Here is a 25,022-nt window from a genome sequence, read left to right as displayed (position 1 = left end):
ATGAGCTGAAACAGGTCTCCACAGGAGAGAACTGAGGGAGATGCTGGGAGAGCAGAGTGGAAGCTCATGGTGAGAGGCAGAGGTGGCAAAGCTGGGCTCTAAGCCAGCTCTATAGGAAGGACACAGCCCCAATCCCTAAAGGACAACAGACTGCTTGACTGGGCAGTTGAATGAACTTCTCTGTGAATGTACACAGGATGGGAATGCCTGATCCTGAGACGGTGGTGTGGAGCAGGACAAAACAGGACACTAGCATCATCAACTGCTCTGTGTCCAGCGAGAGTTAGGAAAATGCTCAGTGTTTTTTCAGTTAAGTAGGACACAGGCAGGAAGGAAAGTCTTTGTCCCTGTCTCAGAGACCATCCAGTAGCTTCAGGCTAGTCCCTGCACAAAAGGTGGAGGGGAAGTCAGCTCTAAGGTCTGACTTATATTAGTAAGTCCCTGATGAAATCTATTATTTTCCTTAGGCCAAAGGTGCTTTCAAAGACATTTCCGTATACTTCTCCAAGGAAGAATGGGCAGAGATGGGAGAATGGGAAAAAATCTGATATGGGAATGTGAAAAGGAACTGTGAAGCGCTAATTGCTATAGGTAACAGGAAGTGCTGGGTGCCTGTGAGCCTGGGAAACATGAAACAGGTCTTCAGCCTCAGTGTTTCCTTGGCTCTCTATTAGGTGGCTTCATCTGCTCACAGTTCCCTTCTGTGTGGAGACTAACCTGCAGGAAATTTTTATTGTTTTACCAAAGTGGGATTGACCCTGGCAGTGCAGAGCTCACCTCTTGCCTTGTTCTACATGCTCCCAGCCCATCCTACTGATTTCCCTGACTTTGTGACACTTTCCATTGCTTGTGTGCTTTGTGCCTCCTTCTTACAACATACATTTTGCTGCTTTCCAGGTTTCAGAGCCACTCGACCAGCTTTCATGCATCACCGCAGGCAGGTCATCAAACCCCAGGGAAATGATACGGAGGATTCTGATGAAGAATGGACACCATGGCAGCAAGGTGAGGGGCCAGGAGGATGTAGAGGTGTCTTCCCAAAACCAGCCTGGGCTAAGGTCTCAACTGCATCTCAGCCATTAGCAAAGAAAACATAATTTTCAGCATTCTGAAGTGGTTGTGGCTGAATATTGACATAAGCCTGAATGAAGATGAATGTATAGGTTTTCCGGTGTAATTCTCAAAAGCTTTTTGTTTAAAATTTATGATTCTTTTTTAAAAGAATTATTTTTGCTAAACATTCTTAATGAAAGGCAATTAAAGATACCTTAGGCTATAAATTCACCAAAGAGATTTCTAATATTAATCTCATAATAATTCAGTTATTGGAGTAAATCTCTTAGAAGAGCAAATGATTAACATATTATGTCAAGATACATTATTCAAGTGTGTATAAAAAACTAACACCACATGATCTTCTTACCCTAAGGTGAAACAAATTCTTTGTTTTGAATCTGGGAAAGGGTTTGAGAGAACTCTATATTCTCCCTGATCTTTCCCACATTTCACTGACCAGAAACACCCTCAGGTAAATAAAAAATTAAGTACACTCATTATAAAATAAAAGTGAGCAGCTCATTTTCTCTTCTGTTGCTCAATGAGTTTAGAAGAGGTAATCTGCCTAGACTGGAGAAAACAATTTTGATAGTTCTAGGATTCTCCATCAATGGATTTCTGTTCTCCCATATTTTTAAAAATTATTTATTTAATTTTGGATGCACTGGGTCTTCGCTGCTGTGCAGGGGCTTTCTCTGGTTGCAGTGACTGGCTTCTCGTGGCAGAGCACATGTAGGCTCAGTAGTTTGTGACACACAGGCTTAGTTGCACCACAGAAAATGGACTCTTCCTGGACCAGCTACTGAACCTGTGTCCTCTACATGGGCAGGCAAATTCTCATCCACTCTGCCACCAGGGAAGACCATCTATTCCCTTAGGTTATGAAAACTAGTGTAAGAGAAATGAAAACCAAAGGTTTTGACATGAAGAGAGATTCTTCATAGGGAATACATACCCCATGGTTCACCATACCTCTGCTGCTGCTGCTGCTAAGTCGCTTCAGTCATGTCCGACTCTGTGCAACTCCATAGATGGCAGCCCACCAGGCTCCCCAGTCCCTGGGATTCTCCAGGCAAAAACACTGGAGTGGGTTGCCATTTCCTTCTCCAGTGCATGAAAGTGAAAAGTGAAAGTGAAGTTGCTCAGTCATGTCCAAATCTTAGCGACCATATGGACTGCAGCCTACCACACTCCTCCATCCTTGGGATTTTTCAGGCAAAAGTACTGGAGTGGGGTGCCATTGCCTTCTCCCACCATACCTCTACACATCTTTATTTACCTTCTTAATTTCTGAGTGTATGGTACACTATTGCTAACTATGTACACATTGCTCTACAGCAAATCTGTAGAACTTTTTCATCTTGCATAACTGAAGCCTTACACACACTGAGCAACAATTCTCCAATTCTTTCTCCTCATAGTCCTTGGCAACCACAATTGTATTTTCTGTTTCCATGGATTTGATTAATTTAGGTACCTCACAGAAGTGGAATCATGCAATATTTGTCTTTTTCTGATTGGTTCATTTCACTTAGCATAATATCATCAAGGCTCATCCCTGAGGTCACATATGCAAAAATTCTTTTTTAAGGCTTCAAAACATTCCATTGTGTGCATGGGTATATAATATATATGATATATATAATCTTTATCTGTTTATCCACCAATGAACATTTAGATTGTTTCCACATCTTGCCAACTGGGAATAATGCTGCAATGACCATAGATGTGCACAAGATTTATTCAAGATCTTGCTTTCAAATTTTTATGGAAATACAGCAGTTCTAATTTTCTGAGGAAACTCCATACTGTTTTCTGTAAAGGTTGAAACATTTTACATTTCCAACAATAGTGTATAAGTGTTCCAATTTCTCCATATCCTTACGAAACTTGCTATTGTCCTCTTATTCATATTGGCCATCACAGAAGATATGAGATAATTTCCATTGTGGTTTAATTTGTATTTCCCTATTAGTAATATTGAGCATCTTTTCATATGTTTATTGGCATTTGTGGATGTTCTTTGGAGAAATGTCTATTCAATGCCTTCTCCCACCATGTTCGTCAGCTCAGGCTGCCATAATGAAACAGACTGCATGGCTTAAACCACAGAAGGTTGTTTTCTTCCAATGCTGGAGCATGGAAGTGTGATATCAGGGTGCCATTGCGGTCAATCAGGTTCTCCTCCTGGCTTATAAGTAGCCTTCATATTGGTGTATACTTATGAAGCCCTTATCAGATACATATTTTACAATATTTTCTACCATCCTGTAGTTTGTCTTTCACTCCGTTCCTTTGTTTCACTCTATTCATCCATTTCACTTTGTGTCCTTTGTTGCACAGAGGTTTTAAGATTAACATAATCTCATTTGTCTATTTTTACCTTGTTACTAATACTTGTGCACTTGGTATCATATCTAAGAAATCATTCCTGATTCATGTCATGAAGCTTCACCCTGTTTTCTTCTAAGAGTCTTATCAAGTCTTACATTTAGGTCTTTAATCCATTCTGAGTTGATTTTTCTTTGTGATGTAAGATCTTCATTATTTTGCATATGGATATTTTGTTTCTCCAGGGCCACTTGTTACAGGGATTAAACTTTCCCTGTTGTCTTGACACCCTTGATAAAGATCATTAGACCATGTATCCAAGAGTTTATTTCTGGCTGTCTATGCTGTTCCATTTATTGGTACATCTGTCTTTATGCCAGTGGGCTTCCTCAGTGGCTCAGCAGGTGAAGAATCTGCCTTCAGTGCAGGAGACGCAGGAGATGTGGGTTCAATCCATGAGTTAAGAAGATCCCCTGGAGAAGGAAATGGCAATCCCCTCCAGTATTCTTGCCTGAGAAATCCCCTGGACAGAGGAGCCTTGTGGGCTACAGTCTAAAAGGTCCCAAAGAGTCAACATGACTGAATGACTAAGCATGCACTTTATGCCAAAACTACACTTTTTGGTTCCTGTACCTTTGTAATATGTTCTGAAATCAGAGGCCTCCAGCTTTTCTGTTCTTTCTAAGATTTTTTTGTCTATTTGGGGTCCTCTGAGATTCCATATTAACTGTAGGATGGACTTTCTATATCTGAAAAAAATTCCATTGGGATTTTAATAAGAATTACACTGAATCTTTAAATTGCTTTGGGTAGTATGAACAACTTAATAATATTAAGTCTCCACATCCATAAATGTGAGACACCTTTCTATTTACTCTTGTCAGATTCCATTCAGCAATATTTTGTAATTTTCAATGTATAATTATTTCATCTCCTTAAGTTTACTCCCAATTATTTCATTCTTTTTGATACTATTATAAATAAGATTATTGGCACTTCTCTGGGGGTCCACTTGCTAAGACTCCACACTCCCAATGCAGAGAACTTGAGGTCAGTCCCACATCAGGGAACAAGATCCTACATGCCACAACAAAGACCTGGCACAAATAAATAAATAAATTTTTTTAAATTCAAATTAGCTCTTGACTACAGCTTTAAAAATATAAATAAGATTGTTTTCTTGTTTTCCTATCTGGAATGTTGATTGTTCATGCATATATTTGAATGTTGATTCTGTACTGTGCAACTTTCTGTGCAGGTTTTTTTTGTGTGTGGAATTTTAAAGATTTTCTAAAATCATGTCCTCTGTGAACAGACATAATTTTACTTCTTTATTTCCAAATGGAAGCCTTTGGTTTCCTTTTCTAATCTAATGCCCTAAGACTTCTAATATTATGTTGAACAGAAATGTTGAGAATGGGCATCCTAGCCTTTTTTCCTTGATCTTAGAAGTTTTCAGCTTTTCACTGATGACTGTGATGTTAGAGATGGACTTTTCATATTTACCTTTATTATATTGCAGTCACTTCCTTCTATTTCTACTTAGTTGAATATTTTTGTCATGAAAGGCTAGTAAATTTATTATATACTTTATGGACCTCAGATGAAGCACAAATGAAGTTTCTTTTTTTTTAATTTTAAGAAAATTATGTAATGTTCCCAGTGGAAGCATAGGAGTTGATGATACAGAAATCAGTTTCCATTCCTCCTTTGCTATTCCTTGTCCTTGTCACTCTCTGGCTCAGAATTCTGTGTCCTTAATTAGAATACCCAGAGACTGGAAATATTTACCCATCAAAACACTATTCCTCATCATTTTCTAGGCAAACCTTCTAGGAAGGCCTTCAGAGTGGAGCACAGAAAACACCAAAAGGTGAGTATTTCCCAAATCCTATTGACGAAAAAATCCTCTTCATGGATCCAGTAACAGGTGAGAATAGGAGAAAACACAGAGATCCTGGAGACTGCTGCCTTCCTGTCCTGAAGCTTTAGCACAATGTCTGATATCATCACCATCTTTATAGTTAGTAAGAACAGCAACAATAGTAGGCTGTTCTATTTGTTATATTATTTTCACAATATTATAGACTTTAAGCCTTTTATGTGAATAAATTTACTTAAACCTTAAAACAATCCTACAGTACCTATAAGTAGGTATATAGCTATCACCATTATAGATCAAGAAACTGAGGTAAAAAAAAAAATGTTTGAGTCTGTATCAGTGGTAGTGCAATCTAATCCAAAGCACCTTCTCTAAACCCCTTACAAACTGGTTAAAACTTTCATAGGTCAATAAAGTTTATTCATACATCTAATTCATACATCTTTATATCATTCATCTGAGAGATGTTTTAAAACTCAGTTCTTTTGTGCTGTGCTAGTCAGGGCGGACTCTGGGAGTTGGTGATGGACAGGGAGGCCTGGCATGCTGCAGTTCATGGGGTCACAAAGAGTCAGACACGACTGAGCGACTGAACTGAACTGAGTGAGGGCTATGCTAAGACATCTGACTAAGGGAAGCTTTAGGACATGTTGGGCAGTTTGTAGAGTGGATGGTCCAAGATGAAGAAGCTTAAGGATATGTTGGGCAGTTTGTAGAGTGGACGGTCCAAGATGAAGAAGGCGACATGATCCCTACCTCAGAGCCTCCCACTCTAATAAGAGGAAGCAACTCGCAGCCATGACAAACCTCAGGTTTATGACTCAAAAACAATAAATAAGAAAATAACTGTAGGATGCAGTCCTAAGATGGTGGAGGAATAGGATGGGGAGACCACTTTCTCCCCCACAAATACATCAAAAGAACATTTGAATACTGAATAAATTCCACAAAACAACTTCTGAATGCAGGCACCCAGAAAGGCAGCCCATTGTCTTCAAAAGGGGGCAGGAAAAAATATAAAAGATAAAAAGAGAGACAAAAGAGGTAGGGACAGAGATCCATCCCGGGAAGGGAGTCTTAAAAAAGAGAGAAGTTTCCAAACACCAGGAAACACTCTCACTGGCTAGTCTGTGGTGAGCCTTGGAACCTCAGAGGGCAACATAACCGGGAGGAAAAATAAATAAATAATTAAAACCCACAGATTTATGTGCCTAACGGCAACTCAGCAGAGAAGCAGTACAGACACTTGCATCCACCACTAGCAAGCAGGGGCTGGACAGGGAGGCATGGGCTGCATTGCTTAGGGTAAGGACCAGGCCTGAATGCCCCAAGGGCAATCTGAGGGAACTAACTTGTGAGATAGCAAACCAGACTGTGGGATAGCTATCCCACGAAAAGCCCTAACCTAAGACACCACCAGGCCCGCTCCCAGAACAAAGGACTGAGCAAAGCTAGCCGGCTGCAGACCGGCCCATTCCCCATTGGAAACAGGCAGGCGGGGGCAGCCAGAGCCAGAAAGGGTCAATTGCGGCCCCAGAGAGGCATCCTCTACCAAACTGCAAGCAGGCTTCGTTGCTAACCAAGACTTCTTGGGATTCTGGACAGTCGCCATCTGCCGGGAGGGTCACAGCCAGACATCAGCTCCCCAGAAGAGACACACAGCACACCTGAGAAGGCATGCCCATTGAACACCCAGAAAACCAAGCAGCTGGGACAGGGGAGGTGATAAGTCACAGCCCTCACCTGGGGGCAACCGTGCCTACCAAGCACCTGGTCACCTGAGCTGCCCAAACCTGGGAAGGGCACAAAACGCAGGCCCAACCAAGTCTGCGCCTCTGTGGAGTACCCAAGAACCTGAACCTGAGTGATTTAGGCCTGGGAAGTACATACATCTTAGAGCCTGCCTCATACAGTTCCCGGCAAAGCAACCCAGAGCCTGAGCAGTGTATACAGGGAAAGCACACATGCCATGAGCGTGGGCAAACCCAGTGTGGCCAAGCCACTGCAAGCACACACCAGTGATATTTGTTTGCAGTGTTCCTCCCTCCCCACAGCATGACTGAACAAGTGAGCCTTAAAAAGTGATCACCACTGCCCCCTTGTGTCAGGGCGGAAATTAGACACTGAAGAGACCAGCAAACAGAAGCAGCTAAAACAAACAGAGGGAACCACTTTGGAAGTGACAGGTGCAATAGATTAAAACCCTGTAGTTAGCACCGACTACAAGAGATGGAAATACCAGACCACCTGACCTGCCTCTTAAGAAACCTATATACAGGTCAGGAAGCAACAGTCAGAACTGGACATAGAACAACAGACTGGTTCCAAATAGGAAAAGGAGTATGTCAAGGCTGTATATTGTCACCCTGGTTATTTAACTTCTATACAGAGTACATCATGAAAAATGCTGGGATGGAAGAAACACAAGCTGGAATCAAGACTGCTGGGAGAAATATCAATAACCTCAGACATGCAGATGACACCACCCTTATGGCAGAAAGTGAAGAGGAACTAAAAGGCCTCTTGATGAAAGTGAAAGAGGAGAGTGAAAAAGTTGGCTTAAAGCTCAACATTCAGAAAAACCAAGATCATGGCATCTGGTCCCATCCCTTCATGGGAAATAGATGGAGAAACAGTGGAAACAGTGTCAGACTTTATTTTGGGGGGGCTCCAAAATCACTGCAGATGGTGATTGCAGCCATGAAATTAAAAGACGCTTACTCCTTGGAAGGAAAGTTATGAGCAACCTAGATAGCATATTCAAAAGCAGAGACATTATTTTGCCAACAAAGGTCCGTGTAGTCAACACCATGGTTTTTCCAGTGGTCATGTTTGGATGTGAGAGCTGGACTGTGTAGAAAGCTGAGCGCCAAAGAATTGATGCTTTTCAACTGTGGTGTTGGAGAAGACTCCTGAGAGCCCCTTGGACTGCAAGGAGATCCAACCAGTCCATTCTAAAGGAGATCAGTCCTGGGTGTTCTTTGGAAGGAATGATGCTAAAGCTGAAACTCCAAGACTTTGGCCACCTCATGCAAAGGGTTGACTCATTGGAAAAGACTCTGATGCCGGGAGGGATTGGGGGCAGGAGGAGAAGGGGACGACAGAGGTTGAGATGGCTGGATGGCGTCACTGACTCAATGGACGTGAGTCTGAGTGAACTCTGGGAGTTGGTGTTGGACAGGAAGGCCTGGCGTGCTGCAATTCATGGGGATCGCAAAGTCAGACACGACTGAGTGACTGAACTGAACTGAACATAGGAAGGGTCCTATAGATCTTGAGAAGTATAAGCCAGATCAAGGAACTATCTGAAAATGAACTGACCCCACACTGTCCACAACACCAGAGAAAATCCTAGATATATTTTTACTACTGTTTTTAAATTATTTTTTTCATTTTTAAGACCTCTATTACTCCTTTAATTTTCATTTTTATAACCTACTATTACTTTGCAAAAACTATTTTAAAGCAAATTTCAGATATGTATAATTTTTGTGACTTTGTTTTTTTTCTTTAATATTGTATTTTTGAGAATCCAACCTCTACACTAGATTTTTAATCTTTGCTTTTTGGTATTTGTTATTAATTTTGTAACTAAAGAACACAATCTTCAGTACCTATTTTTACTCGGGAGCGAGATTACTGGCTTGACTGCTCTCTCCCCCTCTGGACTCTCCTTTTTCTCCACCAGGTCGCCTCTAATTCCTCCCTCCCCCTTCTCTTCTCTACCCAACTCTGTGAATCTCTTTGTGTATTCTGGGCTGTGGAGAACACTTCAGAAACTGATTACTGGCTAGATCTGTCTCTCTCCTTTTGATTCCCCCTTTTATCCTGCTGGCTACCTCTGTCTCCTTCCTTCCTCTTCTCTTATCTGTGTAATACTGTGAACATCTCTGAGGGATCCAGACTGTGGAGAGCACATAAGGAAGAGATTACTGGCTAGCTTGCTCTCTCCCCTTTTGATTCTCCCTCTTCTCCTCCTGGTCACCTGCATCTCCCTCCTCCCTCTTCTCTTCTCCATGTAACTCTGTGTACCTCTCTGGGTATCCCTCACTGTAGAGAAACTTTTCATCTTTAACCTAGATGTTTTATCATCAGTGTAGTATAGATGGAGAATTATTGAGGCTACTGTAAGAATAAGACTGAAAACCAGAGACAGGAGGCTTAAGTCCAAAGCCTGAAAACACCAGAGAACTCCTGACTTCAGGGAACATTAATCGATAGGAGCTCATCAAACACCTCCATACCTACACTGAAACCAAGCACCACCCAAGGGCCAAGAAGTTCCAGAGCAAGACATACCATGCAAATTCTCCAACAACACAGGAAGATAGCCTCAAACGTCAATATACAGGCTGTCCAAAGTCACAACAAACCACTGACATCTCAAAACTCATTACTGGACACTTCATTGCACTCCAGAGAGAAGAAATCCAGCTCCACCCACCAGAATACTGACACAAGCTTCCCTAGCCAGGAAACATTGACAAGGCAACCATTCAACCCCACCAACAGCAAGGAACCACCACAATAAAGAGAAATCAAAAACTGCCAGAATAGGGAAAGGCCAGCCCAAACACAGCAGTATAAACAAGACGAAAAGGCAGAGAAATGCCCAGCAGGTAAGGGAGCAGGATACATGCCCACCAAACCAAACAAAAGAGGAAGAGATAGGGAATCTACCTGATAAAGAATTCCGAATAATGATAGCAAAAATGATCCAAAATCTTGAAAATAAAATGGAGTTACAGATAAATAGCCTGGAGGCAAGTTTTGAGAAGATGCAAGAAAGGTTTAACAAAGACCTAGAAGAAATAAAAAAGAGTCAATATATAATGTATAATGCAATAAATGAGACCAAAAACACTCTGGAGGGAACCAACAGTAGAATAACGGAGGAAGAAGATAGGATAAGTGAGGTAGAAGATAGAATGGTAGGAATAAGTGAATCAGAGAGGAAAAAAGAAAAATGAATTAAAAGAAATGAGGACAATCTCAGAGACCTCTGGGACAATGTTAAACACCCCAACATTTGAATCATAGAAGCTCCAGAAGAAGAAGATAAAAAGAAAGACCTTGAGAAAATATTTGAGGAGATAATAGTTGAAACTTCCCTAAAATGGGGAAGGAAATAGTCATCAAAGTCCAAGAAACCCAGAGAGTCCCAAACAGGATAAACCCAAGGCAAAACACTCCAAGACACATATTAATCAAATTAACAAAGATCAAACATAAAGAACAAATATTAAAAGCAGCAACAGAAAAACAACAAATAACACACAAGGGGATTCCCATAAGGATAACAGCTGATCTTTTGATAGAAACTCTTCAGGCCAGGAGAGAATGGCAGGACATACTTAAAATGATGAAACAAAATAACCTACAGCCCAGATTACTGTACCCAGCAAGGATCTCATTCAAATATGAAGGAGAAATCAAAAGCTTTACAGACAAGCAAAAGCTGAGAGAATTCAGCACCACCAAACCAGCTCTCCAACAAATGCTAAAGGATCTTCTCTAGACAGGAAACACAGAAAGGGTGTATAAACTCGAACCCAAAACAATAAAGTAAATGGCAACGGGATCATCCTTATCAATAATTCCCTTAAACATAAATGGGTTGAATGCCCCAACCAAAAGACAAAGACTGGCTGAATGGATACAAAAACAAGACCCCTATATACGTTGTTAGCAAGAGACCCACCTCGAAACAAGGGACACATACAGACTGAAAGTGAAGGGCTGGAAAAAGATATTCCATGCAAATAGAGACCAAAAGAAAGCAGGAGTAGCAATACTCATATCAGATAAAATAAATTTTAAAATAAAGGCTGTGAGAAGAGACAAAGAAGGACACTACATAATGATCAAAGGATCAATCCAAGAAGAAGATATAACAATTATAAATATATGTGCACCCAACATAAGAGCACCACAATATGTAAGACAAATGCTAAGAAGTATGAAAAGGGAATTAACAATAACACAATAATAGTGGGAGACTTTAATACCCCACTCACACCTATGGATAGATCAACTAAACAGAAAATTAGCAAGGAAACACAAACTTTAAATGAGACAATGGACCAATAGGACCTAATAGATATCTATAGTACATTCCACTCCCAAACAATGAATTTTACCTTTTTCCCAAGTGCACATGGATACTTCTCCAAGATGGATCACATCTGGGGCCATAAATCTAGCCTTGGTAAATTCAAAAAAACTGAAATCATTCCAACCATCTTGTCTTACCACAGTGCAGTAAGATTAGATCTCAATTACAGGAGAAAAACGATTAAAAATTCCAACATATGGAGGTTAAACAACACGCTGCTGAATAACCAACAAATCATAGAATAAATCAAAGCATGCACAGAAATGAATCAAAGTGAAAACATAACAACCCAAAACCTCTGAGACACTGTAAAAGCAGTGCTAAGGGGAAGGTTCATAGCAATACAGGCATACCTCAAGAAACAAGAAAAAAGTCAAATAAACAACCTAACTCTACACCTAAAGCAACTAGAAAATGAAGACATGAAGAACCCCTGGGTTAGTAGAAGGAAAGAAATCTTAAAACTTAGGGCAGAAATAAATGCAAAAGAAACAAATGAGACCATAGCAAAAATCAACAAAGCCAGAAGCTGGTTCTTTGAGAAGATAAGTAAAATCGACAAACCATTAGCCAGACTCATCAAGAAACAAAGGGAGAAAAATAAAATCAATAAAATTAGAAATGAAAATGGAGAGATCACAACAAGCAACACAGAAATACAAAGGATCATAGGAGACTAATATCAGCAACTATATGCCAATAAAATGGACAACTTGGAAGAAATGGACAAATTCTTAGAAAAGTACAACTTTCCAAAACTGAACCAGGAAGAAATAGAAAATCTTAACAGACTCATCATAAGCACGAAAATTGAAACTATAATCAGAAATCTTCCAGCAAACAAAAGCCCAGGACCAGACGTCTTCACAGCTGAATTCTACCAAAAATTCAGAGAAGAGCTAACATCTATTCTACTCAAACTCTTCCAGAAAATTGCAGAGGACAGTAAACTTCCAAACTCATTCTATGAGCCCACCATCACCCTAATAACCAAACCAGACAGAGATGCCATAAAAAAAGAAAACTACACTGATGAACATAGATGCAAAAATCCTTAACAAAATTCTACCAAACAGAACCCAACAATACATTAAAAATATCATACATTATGACCAAGTGGGCTTTATCCCAGGGATGCAATGATTCTTCAATACCCGCAAATTAATCAAGGTAATATATCACATTAACAAATTGACAAATAAAAACCATATGATTATCTCAATAGATGCAGAGAAAGCCTTTGACAAAATTCAACATCCATTTATGATAAAAACCTTCCAGAAATCAGGAATAGAAGGAACATACCTCAACATAATAAAAGCTATATATGACAAACCCACAGCAAACATTATCCTCAATGGTGAAAAATTGAAAGCATTTCCCCTAAAGTCAGGAACAAGACAAGGGTGCCCACTTTCACCACTACTATTCAACAGAGTTTTGGAAGTTTTGGCCACAACAATCAGAGCAGAAAAAGAAATGAATCCAGATTGGAAAAGAAGTCAAACTCACTGTTTGCAGATGACATGATCATCTACATAGAAAACCCTGAAGACTCCACCAGAAAATTAATAGAGCTAATCAATGAATATAGTAAAGTTGCAGAATATAAAATCAACACATAGAAGTCTCTAACCTTCGTATATACTAACAATGAGAAAATAGAAACAGAAATTAAGGAAACAATTCCATTCACCATTGCAATGAAAAGAATAAAATACTTTGGAATATATTTACCTAAAGAAACTAAAGACCTATATATAGAAAACTATAAAACACTAGTGAAACAAGTCAAAGAGTACACAAATAGATGGAGAAATATACCATGTTCATGGATTGGAAGGATCAATATAGTGAAAATGAGTATACTACCCAAAGCAATCTATAGATTCAATGCAATCCCTATCAAGCTACCAACAGTATTTTTCACAGAGCTAGAACAAATAATTTCACAATTTGTATGGAAGTACAAAGAACCTCGAACAGCCAAAGCAATCTTGAGAAAAGGGAACTGGAGGCATCAACCTGCCTGACTTCAGGCTCTACTACAAAGCCACAGTCATCAAGACAGTATGGTACTGGCACAAAGACAGAAATATAGATCAATGGAACAAAATAGAAAGCCCAGAGATAAATCCACGCAACTATGGACATCTGATCTTTGACAAAGGAGGCAAGAATATACAATGGAGTAAAGACAATCTCTTTAACAAGTAGTCCTGGGAAAACTGCTCAACCACTTGTAAAAGAATGAAACTAGATCACTTTCTAATACTGCACACAAAAATAAACTCAAAATGCATTAAAGATCTAAATGTAAGACCAGAAACTATAAAACTCCTAGAGGAGAATATAGGCAAAACACTCTCCGACATAAATCACAGCAGGATCCTCTATGATCCACCTCCCAGAATACTGGAAGTAAAAGCAAAAATTAACAAATGGGATCTAATTAAAATTAAAAGCTTCTGCACAACAAAGGAAACTATAAGCAAGGTGAAAAGACAGCCTTCAGAAGGGGAGAAAATAATAGCAAATGAAGCAACTGACAAACAACTAATCTCAAAAATATACAAGCAACTTATGCAGCTCAATTCCAGAAAAATAAACGACCCAATCAAAAAATGGGCCAAAGAACTAAATAGACATTTCTCCAAAGAAGACATACGGATGGCTAACAAACACATGAAAAGATGCTCAACATCACTCATTATCTGAGAAATGCAAATCAAAACCACAATGAGGTACCACTTCACACCAGTCAGAATGTCTGCGATCCAAAAATCTGCAAGCAATAAATGCTGGAGAGGGTGTGGAGAAAAGGGAACCCTCCTACACTGTTGGTGGGAATGCAAACTAGGACAGCCACTCTGGACAACAGTGTGGAGATTCCTTAAAAAATTGCAAATAGAACTACCTTATGACCCAGCAATCCCGCTGCTGGGCATACACACCGAGGAAACCAGAATTGAAAGAGACACATGTACCCCAATGTTCATCGCAGCACTGTTTATAATAGCCAGGGCATGGGAACAACCTAGATGTCCATCAGCAGATGAATGGATAAGAAAGGTGTGGTACATATACACAATGGAGTATTACTCAGCTGTTAAAAAGAATACATTTGAATCAGTTCTGATGAGATGGATGAAACTGGAGCCGATCATACAGAGTGAAGTAAGCCAGAAAGAAAAACACCTATACAGTATACTAACACATATATATGGAATTTAGAAAGATGTCAATGATGACCCTGTATGCAAGACAGCAAAAAAGACACAGATGTGTATAACGGACTTTTGGACTCAGAGGGAGAGGGAGAGGGTGGGATGATGTGAGAGAATGGCATTTTAACATGTATACTATCATGTAAGAATCGAATCGCCAGTCTATGTCCGACGCAGGATACAGCATGCTTGGGGCTGGTGCATGGTGATGACCCAGCGAGATGTTATGGGGAGGGAGGTAGGAGGGGGGTTCATGTTTGAGAACGCATGTACACCCGTGGTGGATTCGTGTCAATGTATGGCAAAACCAATACAGTATTGTAAAGTAAAATAAAGTAAAAATAAAAAAAAAAAAAAGTATGGTACTGGCACAAAGACAGACATATAGATCAATGGAACAAAATAGAAAGCCCAGAGATAAATCCACGCACCTATGGACACCTGGTCTTTGACAAAGGAGGCAAGAATATACAATGGAGAAAAGACAATCTCTTTAACAAGTAGTCCTGGGAAAACTGGTCAACCACTTGTAAAAGAATGAAACTAGATCACTTTCTAACACCATACACAAAAATAAACTCAAAATGCATTAAAGATCTAAACGTAAGACCAGAAACTGTAAAACTCCTAGAGGAGAACATAGGCAAAACACTCTCCGACATAAATCACAGCAGGATCCTCTATGATCCACCTCCCAGAATATGGGAAATAAAAGCAAAAATTAACAAATGGGATCTAATTAAAATTAAAAGCTTCTGCACAACAAAGGAAACTATAAGCAAGGTGAAAAGACAGCCTTCAGAAGGGGAGAAAATAATAGCAAATGAAGCAACTGACAAACAACTAATCTCAAAAATATACAAGCAACTTATGCAGCTCAATTCCAGAAAAATAAACGACCCAATCAAAAAATGGGCCAAAGAACTAAACAGACATTTCTCCAAAGAAGACATACAGATGGCTAACAAACACATGAAAAGATGCTCAACATCACTCATTATCTGAGAAATGCAAATCAAAACCACAGAGAGGTACCATTTCACACCAGTCAGAATGGCAGCGATCCAAAAGTCTACAAGCAATAAATGCTGGAGAGGGTGTGGAGAAAAGGGAACCCTCTTACACTGTTGGTGGGAATGCAAACTAGTCCAGCCACTCTGGAGAACAGTGTGGAGATTCCTTAAAAAACTGAAAATAGAACTGCCATATGACCCAGAAATCCCACTACTGGGCATACACACCGAGGAAACCAGAATTGAAAGAGACACATGTACCCCAATGTTCATCGCAGCACTGTTTATAATAGCCAGGACATGGAAACAACCTAGATGTCCATCAGCAGATGAATGGATAAGAAAGGTGTGGTACATATACACAATGGAGTATTACTCAGCCGTTAAAAAGAATACATTTGAATCAGTTCTGATGAGATGGATGAAACTGGAGCCGATTATACAGAGTGAAGTAAGCCAGAAAGAAAAACACCAATACAGTATACTAACACATATATATGGAATTTAGAAAGATGGTAATGATAACCCTGTATGCAAGACAGCAAAAGAGACACAGATGTTTAGAACGGACTTTTGGACTCAGAGGGAGAGGGCGAGGGTGGGATGATTTGGGAGAATGGCATTGAAACGTGTATACTATCATGTAAGAAACGAATTGCCAGTCTATGTTTGATACAGGATACAGGATGCTTGGGGCTGGTGCACGGGGATGATCCAGAGAGATGATATGGGGTGGGAGGTGGGAGGGGGGTTCAGGATTGGGAACTCATGTACACCCGTGGCTGATTCATGTCAATGTATGGCAAAAGCAATACAGTATTGTAAAGCAAAATAAAGTAAAAATAAAAAATTTTTAAAAACCTAAAGAAAAAAAAGGAATGAAACTAGAACACTTTCTAACACTATACACAAAAATAAACTCAAAATGGATTAAAGATCTAAACATAAGACCAGAAACTATAAAACTCCCAGAGGAGAACATAGGCAAAACACTCTCCGACATAAATCACAGCAGGATCCTCTATGACCCACCTCTCAGAATATTGGAAATAAAAGCAAAAATAAACAAATGGGACCTAGTTAAGATTGAAAACTTCTGCTCAACAAAGGAAACTATAAGCAAGGTGAAAAGACAACCTTCAGAATGGGAAAAAATAATAGCAAATGAAGCAACTGACAAAGAATTAATCTCACAAATATGCAAGCAACTCCTGCAGCTCAATTCCAGAAAAATAATCAACCCAATCAAAAAATGGGCCAAAGAACTAAACAGACATTTCTCCAAAGAAGACATACATATGGCTAACAAACACATGAAAAGATGCTCAACATCACTCATTATCAGAGAAATGCAAATCAAGACCACCTTGAGGTACCATTACTGCCAGTCAGAATGGCTGCTATCCAAAAGTCTACAAGCAATAAATGCTGGAGAGGGTGTGGAGAAAAGGGAACCCTCTTACACTGTTGGTGGGAATGCAAACTAGGACAGCCACTCTGGAGAACAGTGTGGAGATTCCTTAAAAAACTAGAAACGGAACTGCTATATGACCCAGCTATCCCACCGCTGAGCATACACACCGAGGAAACCAGAATTGAAAAAGACACATGTACCCCAGTGTTCATCGCAGCACTGTTTATAATAGCCAGGACATGGAAGCAACCTAGATGTCCATCAGCAGACAAATGGACAAGAAAGCCGTGGTACATATACAAAATGGAATGTTCCTCAGCCATTAAAAAGAATACATTTGAATCTGTTCTAATGAGGTGGATGAAACTGGAGCATATTATACAGAGTGAAGTAAGCCAGAATGAAAAACACCAATACAGTATAATGACACATATATATGGAATTTAGAAAGATGGTAACCATAACCCTGTATGCGAGACAGCAAAAGAGACACAGATGTATAGAACAGTCTTTTGGACTCTGTGGGAGAGGGTGAGGGTGAAAGAGTGGCACTGAAACATGTATATTATCATATGTGAAACGAATTGTCAATCCAGGTTTGATGCATGATACAGGGTGCCCGGGCTGATGCACTGGTATGACCCAGAGAGATGTGATGGGGAGGGAGTTGGGAGGGGGGTTCAGGTTTAGGACCATATCTACACCCATGGCAGATTCATGTCAATGTATGTCAAAACCAATACAATATTCTAAAGGAAAATAATAATAATGATAAACTGCTAAGTCGCTAGCAAAAAAAGAAAAGAACTGAAGGACTTCATACAGATTACTTGCTTTTGAGTAGAAACTCATCATCTGCACATGATTTCAAATGCTCATTCTTGTAGAAGGAAGTAACAAGCCCTTCCTCTGAGCTCTGATTAGGCAACTATCCTGTTTGGAATCATTTGTTTAGCCTGCCCCTGTGTTGTGAGCTTTGAGAGCCTAGCCCATACCCGTTAATTCTCAGAAGTCCAGGCTCTGCTCAAAGCCCCTGAGGGCCCCCTGAATGTTTTGTGAATGAGTGACTCCACATTTAAACATTCATCTAGGAATAAGAATTCAAGGAATGCTGAAGATAGTATTTGTGAGCTAGACTTTAATTATACAGGCAGTTGAGAGAATATATTGATGGCAAGGGTGTACGCTGACATGCATACTGTATTAAATAGCTCACACAACGATTTGTTGAATGTTATTAAATTTCATGTCCACTGTAACATTTAGAATTAGAATGTATACCTATTTATGGATCAGGAAATTGAGGAGAACCAGCTAGTCGTACAGCCTTCTTCAAGCAGAATTGATGAGGCCAGCTACTTTAATTCGAACATTGTTTCTAGGACATAGCAACCTGCAACGTTCAGTTCATCGTCTTTATTGTCTAAATGTCCTTCTGCCGGTTGTCTTTTCTCAATCTCACTGCTTTGTCACCATACTTTCCAGATGTGTTTTGTCCCCTCTGTAATTTTTCATACTTCCTCGACCATCAAACATCCACTAATTAATAGAAAAACCCTGGATTTCCTTATGAGCCCTTACCCTCTTCTTTCCCTGACCTCCAACTATTCTCCCTGCCTTGCTCTTAACTGTTACGCAGAATGTTGAAGGGGAAGAACCTTAAGATATGAATTCTAGTTTTGATTCAGTATCCACTTAGGTCCTTGTTTTACACTCCAGTGTTCAAACTTCCCCTCCATCAGGTATTTCCAATAATTTTTAAAGTATTAACTAAAGTCATGCATGTGAAAACACTTCATACAGTCCTAAAGAACTAAAGAAACACATATTCTCTTTTACTCACATGTAAGGGAAAGTCCAGGGGACCATTAAGTAAGGCGTCCAGTTTGAAGAAATTGCCAGGAGCGGCAAAATTGCTGAAGAAAAGTGGCTCCAAGTGGGCTCAGGAACCAGTGAACCCTCCCCGAGAAACAAGGACCCCTGGACAGCACTCCAGACAAAAAGTCAGTAAGAGAAAATTTGGGGAGTTGCTCTAATTGGTTCCTCTAATTCCTGTAGAAAAGGTAACAAGTATGGCGTAGGTGTGTGGTGTGGACTTTAGGTAGGTGTGGGTTTAAGGTGGATGTATCTGAGACATGAAGTTAGCACTGGGACCTGAGGAAAATCTTATACATTTTCTGAGGTCCTGATTGTTCTTCTGTAAAGTGAACATAAGGACACCTAACTCATACAGTGTTTGAAAGCATTACATTAAATGCAATACTGCTGACACATACAAGTAGTTCAATAAATCCAGCTGTGATAATAGGGACCATGCTTTATTAGTGTTTATGCCCAGATCTCTGCTCAATGCCTTATGTGTCATGTGCCCTTAAACATTTATTTTCTGAATAGATGTGTCAGTGAACCATTTCCTAAGTAAGAAGGTTGGGAAGTAAAACCTACTAACAGGAAGTGCAGGACGCTAACACTAAACTGGGCATCTGTGGAATCTCGGTATCCTGAACCACTAGATAAAGGCAGAACAAACAAAGTATAGAGAAGGGACTTTCTAGTGGTTAAGTGGTTAAGACTCCATGCTTCCACTGCAGAAGGTGTGGGTCCCATTCCTAGTCAGGGAACTAAGATCCCACAGGCCATGCAGCATGGCCAATAAATAAATAATGTAACATGAAAACAATAAAATACAAAAGTAAAAGTTTGAAAATAAATGGAAAGAAAATGTTTTGACAAAGTGTATAGATGGACAAGTATGAGATCTCACAGTTTCTGATAAAACAGTGACTAGCTCTCCAGACCCCACCATCCTTGCTTAGCTTCTGTTCTCCATCTTAGAACTCAGAAGAAAGGAGACTGACATGAAGAGGTACAGTCTGCGAGAAAGAAAGGGCCATGTGTACCAAGAGGTCAGTGAGCCCCAGGATGATGACTACCTCTGTGAGTGACCCCACTGGCCCACTCATGAAGGGGTTATGAGGCCTTGATACAATAACTTCACTTCACCATTTGGTTCCCCTATCATCCCCTTCCTCTATGTCTTGGGGTACAGGATCGAGGCCAAATGCCATGAGTTCCCCAGTTCTTTCTGAAGGTCTTTACAACCACCAACATCACTATACCTCCCCTCATCCCTGTTGCTCTCACCTCCAGACTGTCAGGAGTGTCAGAACTTCTTCATTAACAGCTGTGATGCCCATGGGCCCCCAACCTTTGTAAAGGACTCTGCAGTGGAAAAGGGACATGCCAACCGCTCAGCCCTCACTCTGCCCCCTGGGTTAAGTATCAGACTGTCGGGCATCCCTGAGGCTGGGCTTGGAGTGTGGAACGAGGCGTCTCATCTGCCTCTGGGCCTGCACTTTGGCCCCTACGAGGGCCAAATCACAGATGATAAAGAGGCCGTCAACAGTGGATACTCCTGGCTGGTGAGAAATAACCCTCTTTCTCTGTCCTCTGGCCACTAATCGCTTGTGTGTGTTGGGAGGGTACTTCATATCTACATACAAGGTTGCAGATGGTGATGATATGGTCGGCAATGACACAGTCAGCCCTGTGTACTGTGTGCACTGTGCATGAACACAGATTCAGTTCAGTTCAATTGCTAGTTGTGTCCGACTCTTTGCGACCCCATGAACCGCAGCACTCCAGCCCTCCCTGTCCATCACTAACTGCCGAAGTCTACCCAAACCCATGTCCGTTGAGTCAGTGATGCAATCCAACAATCTCGTCCTCTGTTCTCCTCCTGCCCTCAATCTTTCCCAGCATCAGGGTCTTTTCAAATGAGTCAGCTCTTCACATCAGGTGGCCAAAGTTTTGGAGTTTCAGCTTCAACATCAGTCTTTCCAGTGAACACCCAGGACTGATCACCTTTAGGATGGACTGATTGGATTTCCTTGCAGTCCAAGGGATTCTCAAGAGTCTTCTCCAACACCACAGTTCAAAATCATAGATTCTTCAGTACTCAGCTTTCTGTATAGTCCAACTCTCACATCCATACATGACTACTGGACTACATGAACACATGACTTCTATCTAAAGATCAGAAGAGAGATGAGAGACAGTGATACAGGCATACAGAAGTGACTTCTTTCTTGTAGAGCCCTTGCCTTCAATGTGCCAGTAGACTCAGACTTAAAATTATGATTAAGGAGCTTACCATGTGGTCTGACTGGCAGCTGAATCCATGCAAGCTGAAGAGCAGAATGACAGCAGAGGGAAAAATTTCTTCTAGTACTTCCACAAAAAAAAAGATGAAAGCTTGTATCTCTTTTCTGACACTCAGATCACCAAAGGGAGAAAGAGCTATGAGTATGTGGATGGAAAGGACACTTCTTTAGCCAACTGGATGAGGTGAGTGCAGTGAGCCTGGAGTTTGTAGACATTGCTCCTCCCTCAAGCCCACACCCCTTTCCTTCTCAACCCGTCTCTCTCAATAGCTTTCACATATTTCCTCTTTTCCCTCCATATCATGCTCTTTCATTTCAAAATACGTTAGAAAGAAAGGAAGAAAAATATAGCATGTGCCCTCAAAATATAAGTCTATATGCTCAACAAAACTGAGGTACTTGAAAACAACTTGAGGAGTCTAGATTCACCAGGGACACTTTAACTCACTTAATTAACATTTACCAAGCACCTTATGTCCCAGTTTAGACAGTGAACTTCATTACTGAAGCAGATCACACAACCCATGTCCTTTTGGAGAACATACTGAAGACAGGCATGAACCAGTGTATTTTAGGAATAGTATCATTAATTTTTCTATTTTTGAATAACTGCACAGCACCAGGATAACCTAAAATGGGAGACCTTGAGTCCATGTGGGCAATAACCTCCCTAGGCTCGGTTCCAGTGAGAAGTGGGCCCTGAGGCCTGGGGAGGAATGTGGGGCAGAATGGCCATGAGTATGCCCCTTCTCTGAGGGCCTCTCCTTTCATCAGTGCAGACAGAAAGTGAATAAACTATTACTGTTGTCTGTCTCAAGCTATGTCAGAGCACTCTACAAGTTTCCATGGGAGGGGGTGGGCAAGTGAATAGGACCCTGGATACACATGGGGAGATTGGAGAAAAGCCTCAGGAGAAAAGGCAGGTTGGGGTGAGTGCTGAGGGATGCATGCTAGCCTAAGAGCACCCAGTCCTATGAAATGAAAGAGAACTTAATTCAGAGTTTAGAGGAGCTGGAGGTCACCAGTCTTACAGACAGTCCAGGTGGAAACAAGTCTGGAACTGGGCTCTGTACAATGGCTAATTAGGTAAGGAGAGGAAAGCATTCCATCCAGGAAGAGGATGAGAAATAGGATTTGGAAATAGGAATTCAAATGCCATGGTCAAAGGTGTGAACAGACGGTCCCCATGAGGGGCAGTGGGAGCCATGGCGGCCTCAGACCCTGAATGCAAGGAGCTGGGCATGGTCTGACAGTGGAGGGGACTCATCACCTGTGGTTTCTTTCCCTTTCCTGGCCTCAACCCCAGGTATGTGAACTGTGCCCGACACTATGAGGAGCAGAACCTGGTGGCCTTCCAGTATCATGGGCAGATCTTCTACAGAACCTGCCAGGTGGTCAGGCCTGGCTGTGAGCTGCTGGTCTGGTGTGGGGACGAGTATGGCGAGAAACTTGGCATCAGGTGTGAAAGCAGGGGGAAGAGCATGCTCGCAGCCGGGAGAGTAGAGTGTCACCCCTCTTCCAGCACCCCATCCCATCCTGGGGAGCTTCCCAGGTCCGATTCTGAAGCATAGTACAATCCAGTGTAAAGTCACTCAAGTCGCAATTAAAATGCCTCAGAATTTGATTCATTTCATATGACTGTTGTGAAAAATATTTATGTTAAAATGTTAGTTCTAATTTTCAATATTTCATGCAAAAAATCTGTAACATCACCTTCTGCTGAAAGTCTTAGAAGCTAAAAGCAAGTTTTCTAGCACCTACCAGCACTCTCACCTTTACCTGTTTCTCCCTCATTTACTCCACAGTTCTAAGTGACATGCATACAGTGATTTGCATTCAGTTACTGTTTCAGCTTGTTGTCATGTGAGTTCATACTCTGTGCCAGACAGGGCCCCATGCACTGAAACAGACAGAACCACTGCCTTGGGGCAGCATTGGCTTCATACCAGACAGGGGCTGGTGCTCTGAGCAAACCGGTGCAGGAAAAGTGCCTCGGATTAGCGTGAGCGGAGGGTGGGGTGTGTCGCAGGATGGTGAAGCAGGATCTCTGTAGAGATAACACCTCTGGGAAAGGATTTCACGCAGGGGAGCAGCCAGTGCTGCAGCCCCAGAGACGAGAAAGGCGATGCCAGTGGTCGTGGTAGGAAACACAGAGGGAGAGGAAGGAGGCTGGACAGAACACCAAATCCTCAGCACCTGACACAGAACAACCATGCGGCATTCGACTGCAAGCAGTATATTCTTGGTGCCAAGATGATGATTCGGTTCATTTTTGGGAAGAGACAGCAGTGGGGAGTCCCCTCAGAGGTCAGTTCATTGCCAGACATGAGGGGAGAGTGGGCTGGCTGAAGATGCATGGGAGTGAGGGTGTGAGGAGTCTGGCTGAAGATGTATTTTTAACCAGGGATTCCTAGTGCATGTTAAATAGACTAAGACTGAATGAAATAAATGAGCCTGCATTCACCCAGCACATGGCCTCTGAGAGGTCTATGACACACCAAAGCTACCATTATTCTGCATTCACCCAGTGGACAGCCTGTGAGAGATCTTTGACAAACCAGAGTAACCACAAGCCTGCATTCCCACAGCAGACGGCCTCTGAGAGGTCTATGACACACCAAAGCGACCATTATTCTGCACTCACCCAGTGGATGGCCTCTGAGAGGTCTGTGACAGGTAAGAGTGACCACAAGGCGGCAGTCACCCATCTTCTTAATGTCCCCGCCTTAAGAAGAGTGTTTGCCCAGCGGTTAGTGGTGTAAAGAGGCACGTAAAGCTTTTTAGAGCACATGATGCACCAGGGGATAATTAAAGTAAGCAGGACACACCTCAGTGATTGGTGTCCTCAAGACAATATCCATCAAAGAAAGACCTCTTGGAAAGAGCCACCCTTTGAAGCCAAATGGATCGAAGTCACTGAGTCTCCACCCTCAGGAGTGCGGGTCCAGGTGAGTAGGTGACAGACACTACCCAGCTCAGCTGGATGGTAGCCAGTGGTGTCCCTACTGTCCAGAAGAAGTTGGGCCCGAGTCTAAGAACTTCTCGGGGGGCTACCCAGCCACTTCATGTGTGGGACCTCAGGTAATGTCCCTGATTTATGCCTGCGGAGGTTGAAGAGGGGATGCACTCAGAGTTCCTGGTCCCCTTGGGCATTTGTTACTCAGGCCCACCATCCCTACCTTCCTGGGGATCACCCTTTCTGCCATGTCGGTCGCCATCTATTCCATTCCCCCTTCTGAGAAAAGCTGAGATCTGGGTAACAGTGCTGGCAGGACCCATGCAGGCAGGATCTCTGTCCCCCTACTCTTTTTGAAAGGGCACATTTCACAAGGTGGTGGTAAACCTTTCAAGAGCAGAGCACGTTACATGCTGAGAGCCTGGTCTGACTAAGGAAGAAAGCTCAGAGGGACCCCTTGTCCCCAACACAGTCAAGACAAAGTGCTTGGAGCTGAGAGGAAAGGGGGAGCGAGGTCCGGGCTCCAGGAGAACTCTGGGGCTGGGCCCCAGCCCCCCTGCTTCTCTGGGGTTCAGCCCTCCCGACAATCAGATGTGGGTTATGGAAGTTCTCCCGAGAGGCACATGCACCCAGTTCATGGCCCTAATTTTGTGTCAGGACATATGGGGGTTCTCAGAGCACCAGGGAGGGCCTGATGGGCAGGGAAGCCCGGGAGATTTGGTCACCAGAGAGCGAGGGCCCATGACAGCACTGCCCTAACCTGGGGCTCCAAGACCCAGGGCTCTTGTCAGTCACACTTGTGTGGTGTCTGCTGTCTGCAGGCCACACTGCATCTATGTCCCCACAGGCCAAGCTCTAACAGAGC

At 41.9% G+C, this 25,022-nt stretch overlaps 1 protein-coding gene across 1 annotated transcript; it reads left to right on the top strand.

Annotated features, from left to right (window-relative positions):
* On the top strand, positions 1-23,012 carry LOC138071729 (histone-lysine N-methyltransferase PRDM7-like). Its single transcript, XM_068963178.1, is given in 10 exon segments — positions 1-69; positions 468-591; positions 898-1,005; positions 5,211-5,260; positions 18,889-19,045; positions 19,874-19,975; positions 20,189-20,460; positions 21,318-21,385; positions 22,508-22,700; positions 23,007-23,012. Coding segments are annotated over 10 exon segments (1,149 nt in total).
* Positions 23,013-25,022: the final 2,010 nt, after the last annotated feature.

Source organism: Capricornis sumatraensis, chromosome X (genome assembly GCF_032405125.1).
Source record: "Capricornis sumatraensis isolate serow.1 chromosome X, serow.2, whole genome shotgun sequence".
NCBI classification, from domain to species: Eukaryota; Metazoa; Chordata; class Mammalia; order Artiodactyla; family Bovidae; genus Capricornis; species Capricornis sumatraensis.
The sequence above is the reverse complement of the archived record's forward strand: the minus strand, read 5'-3'. Positions and strand labels throughout refer to the sequence as shown.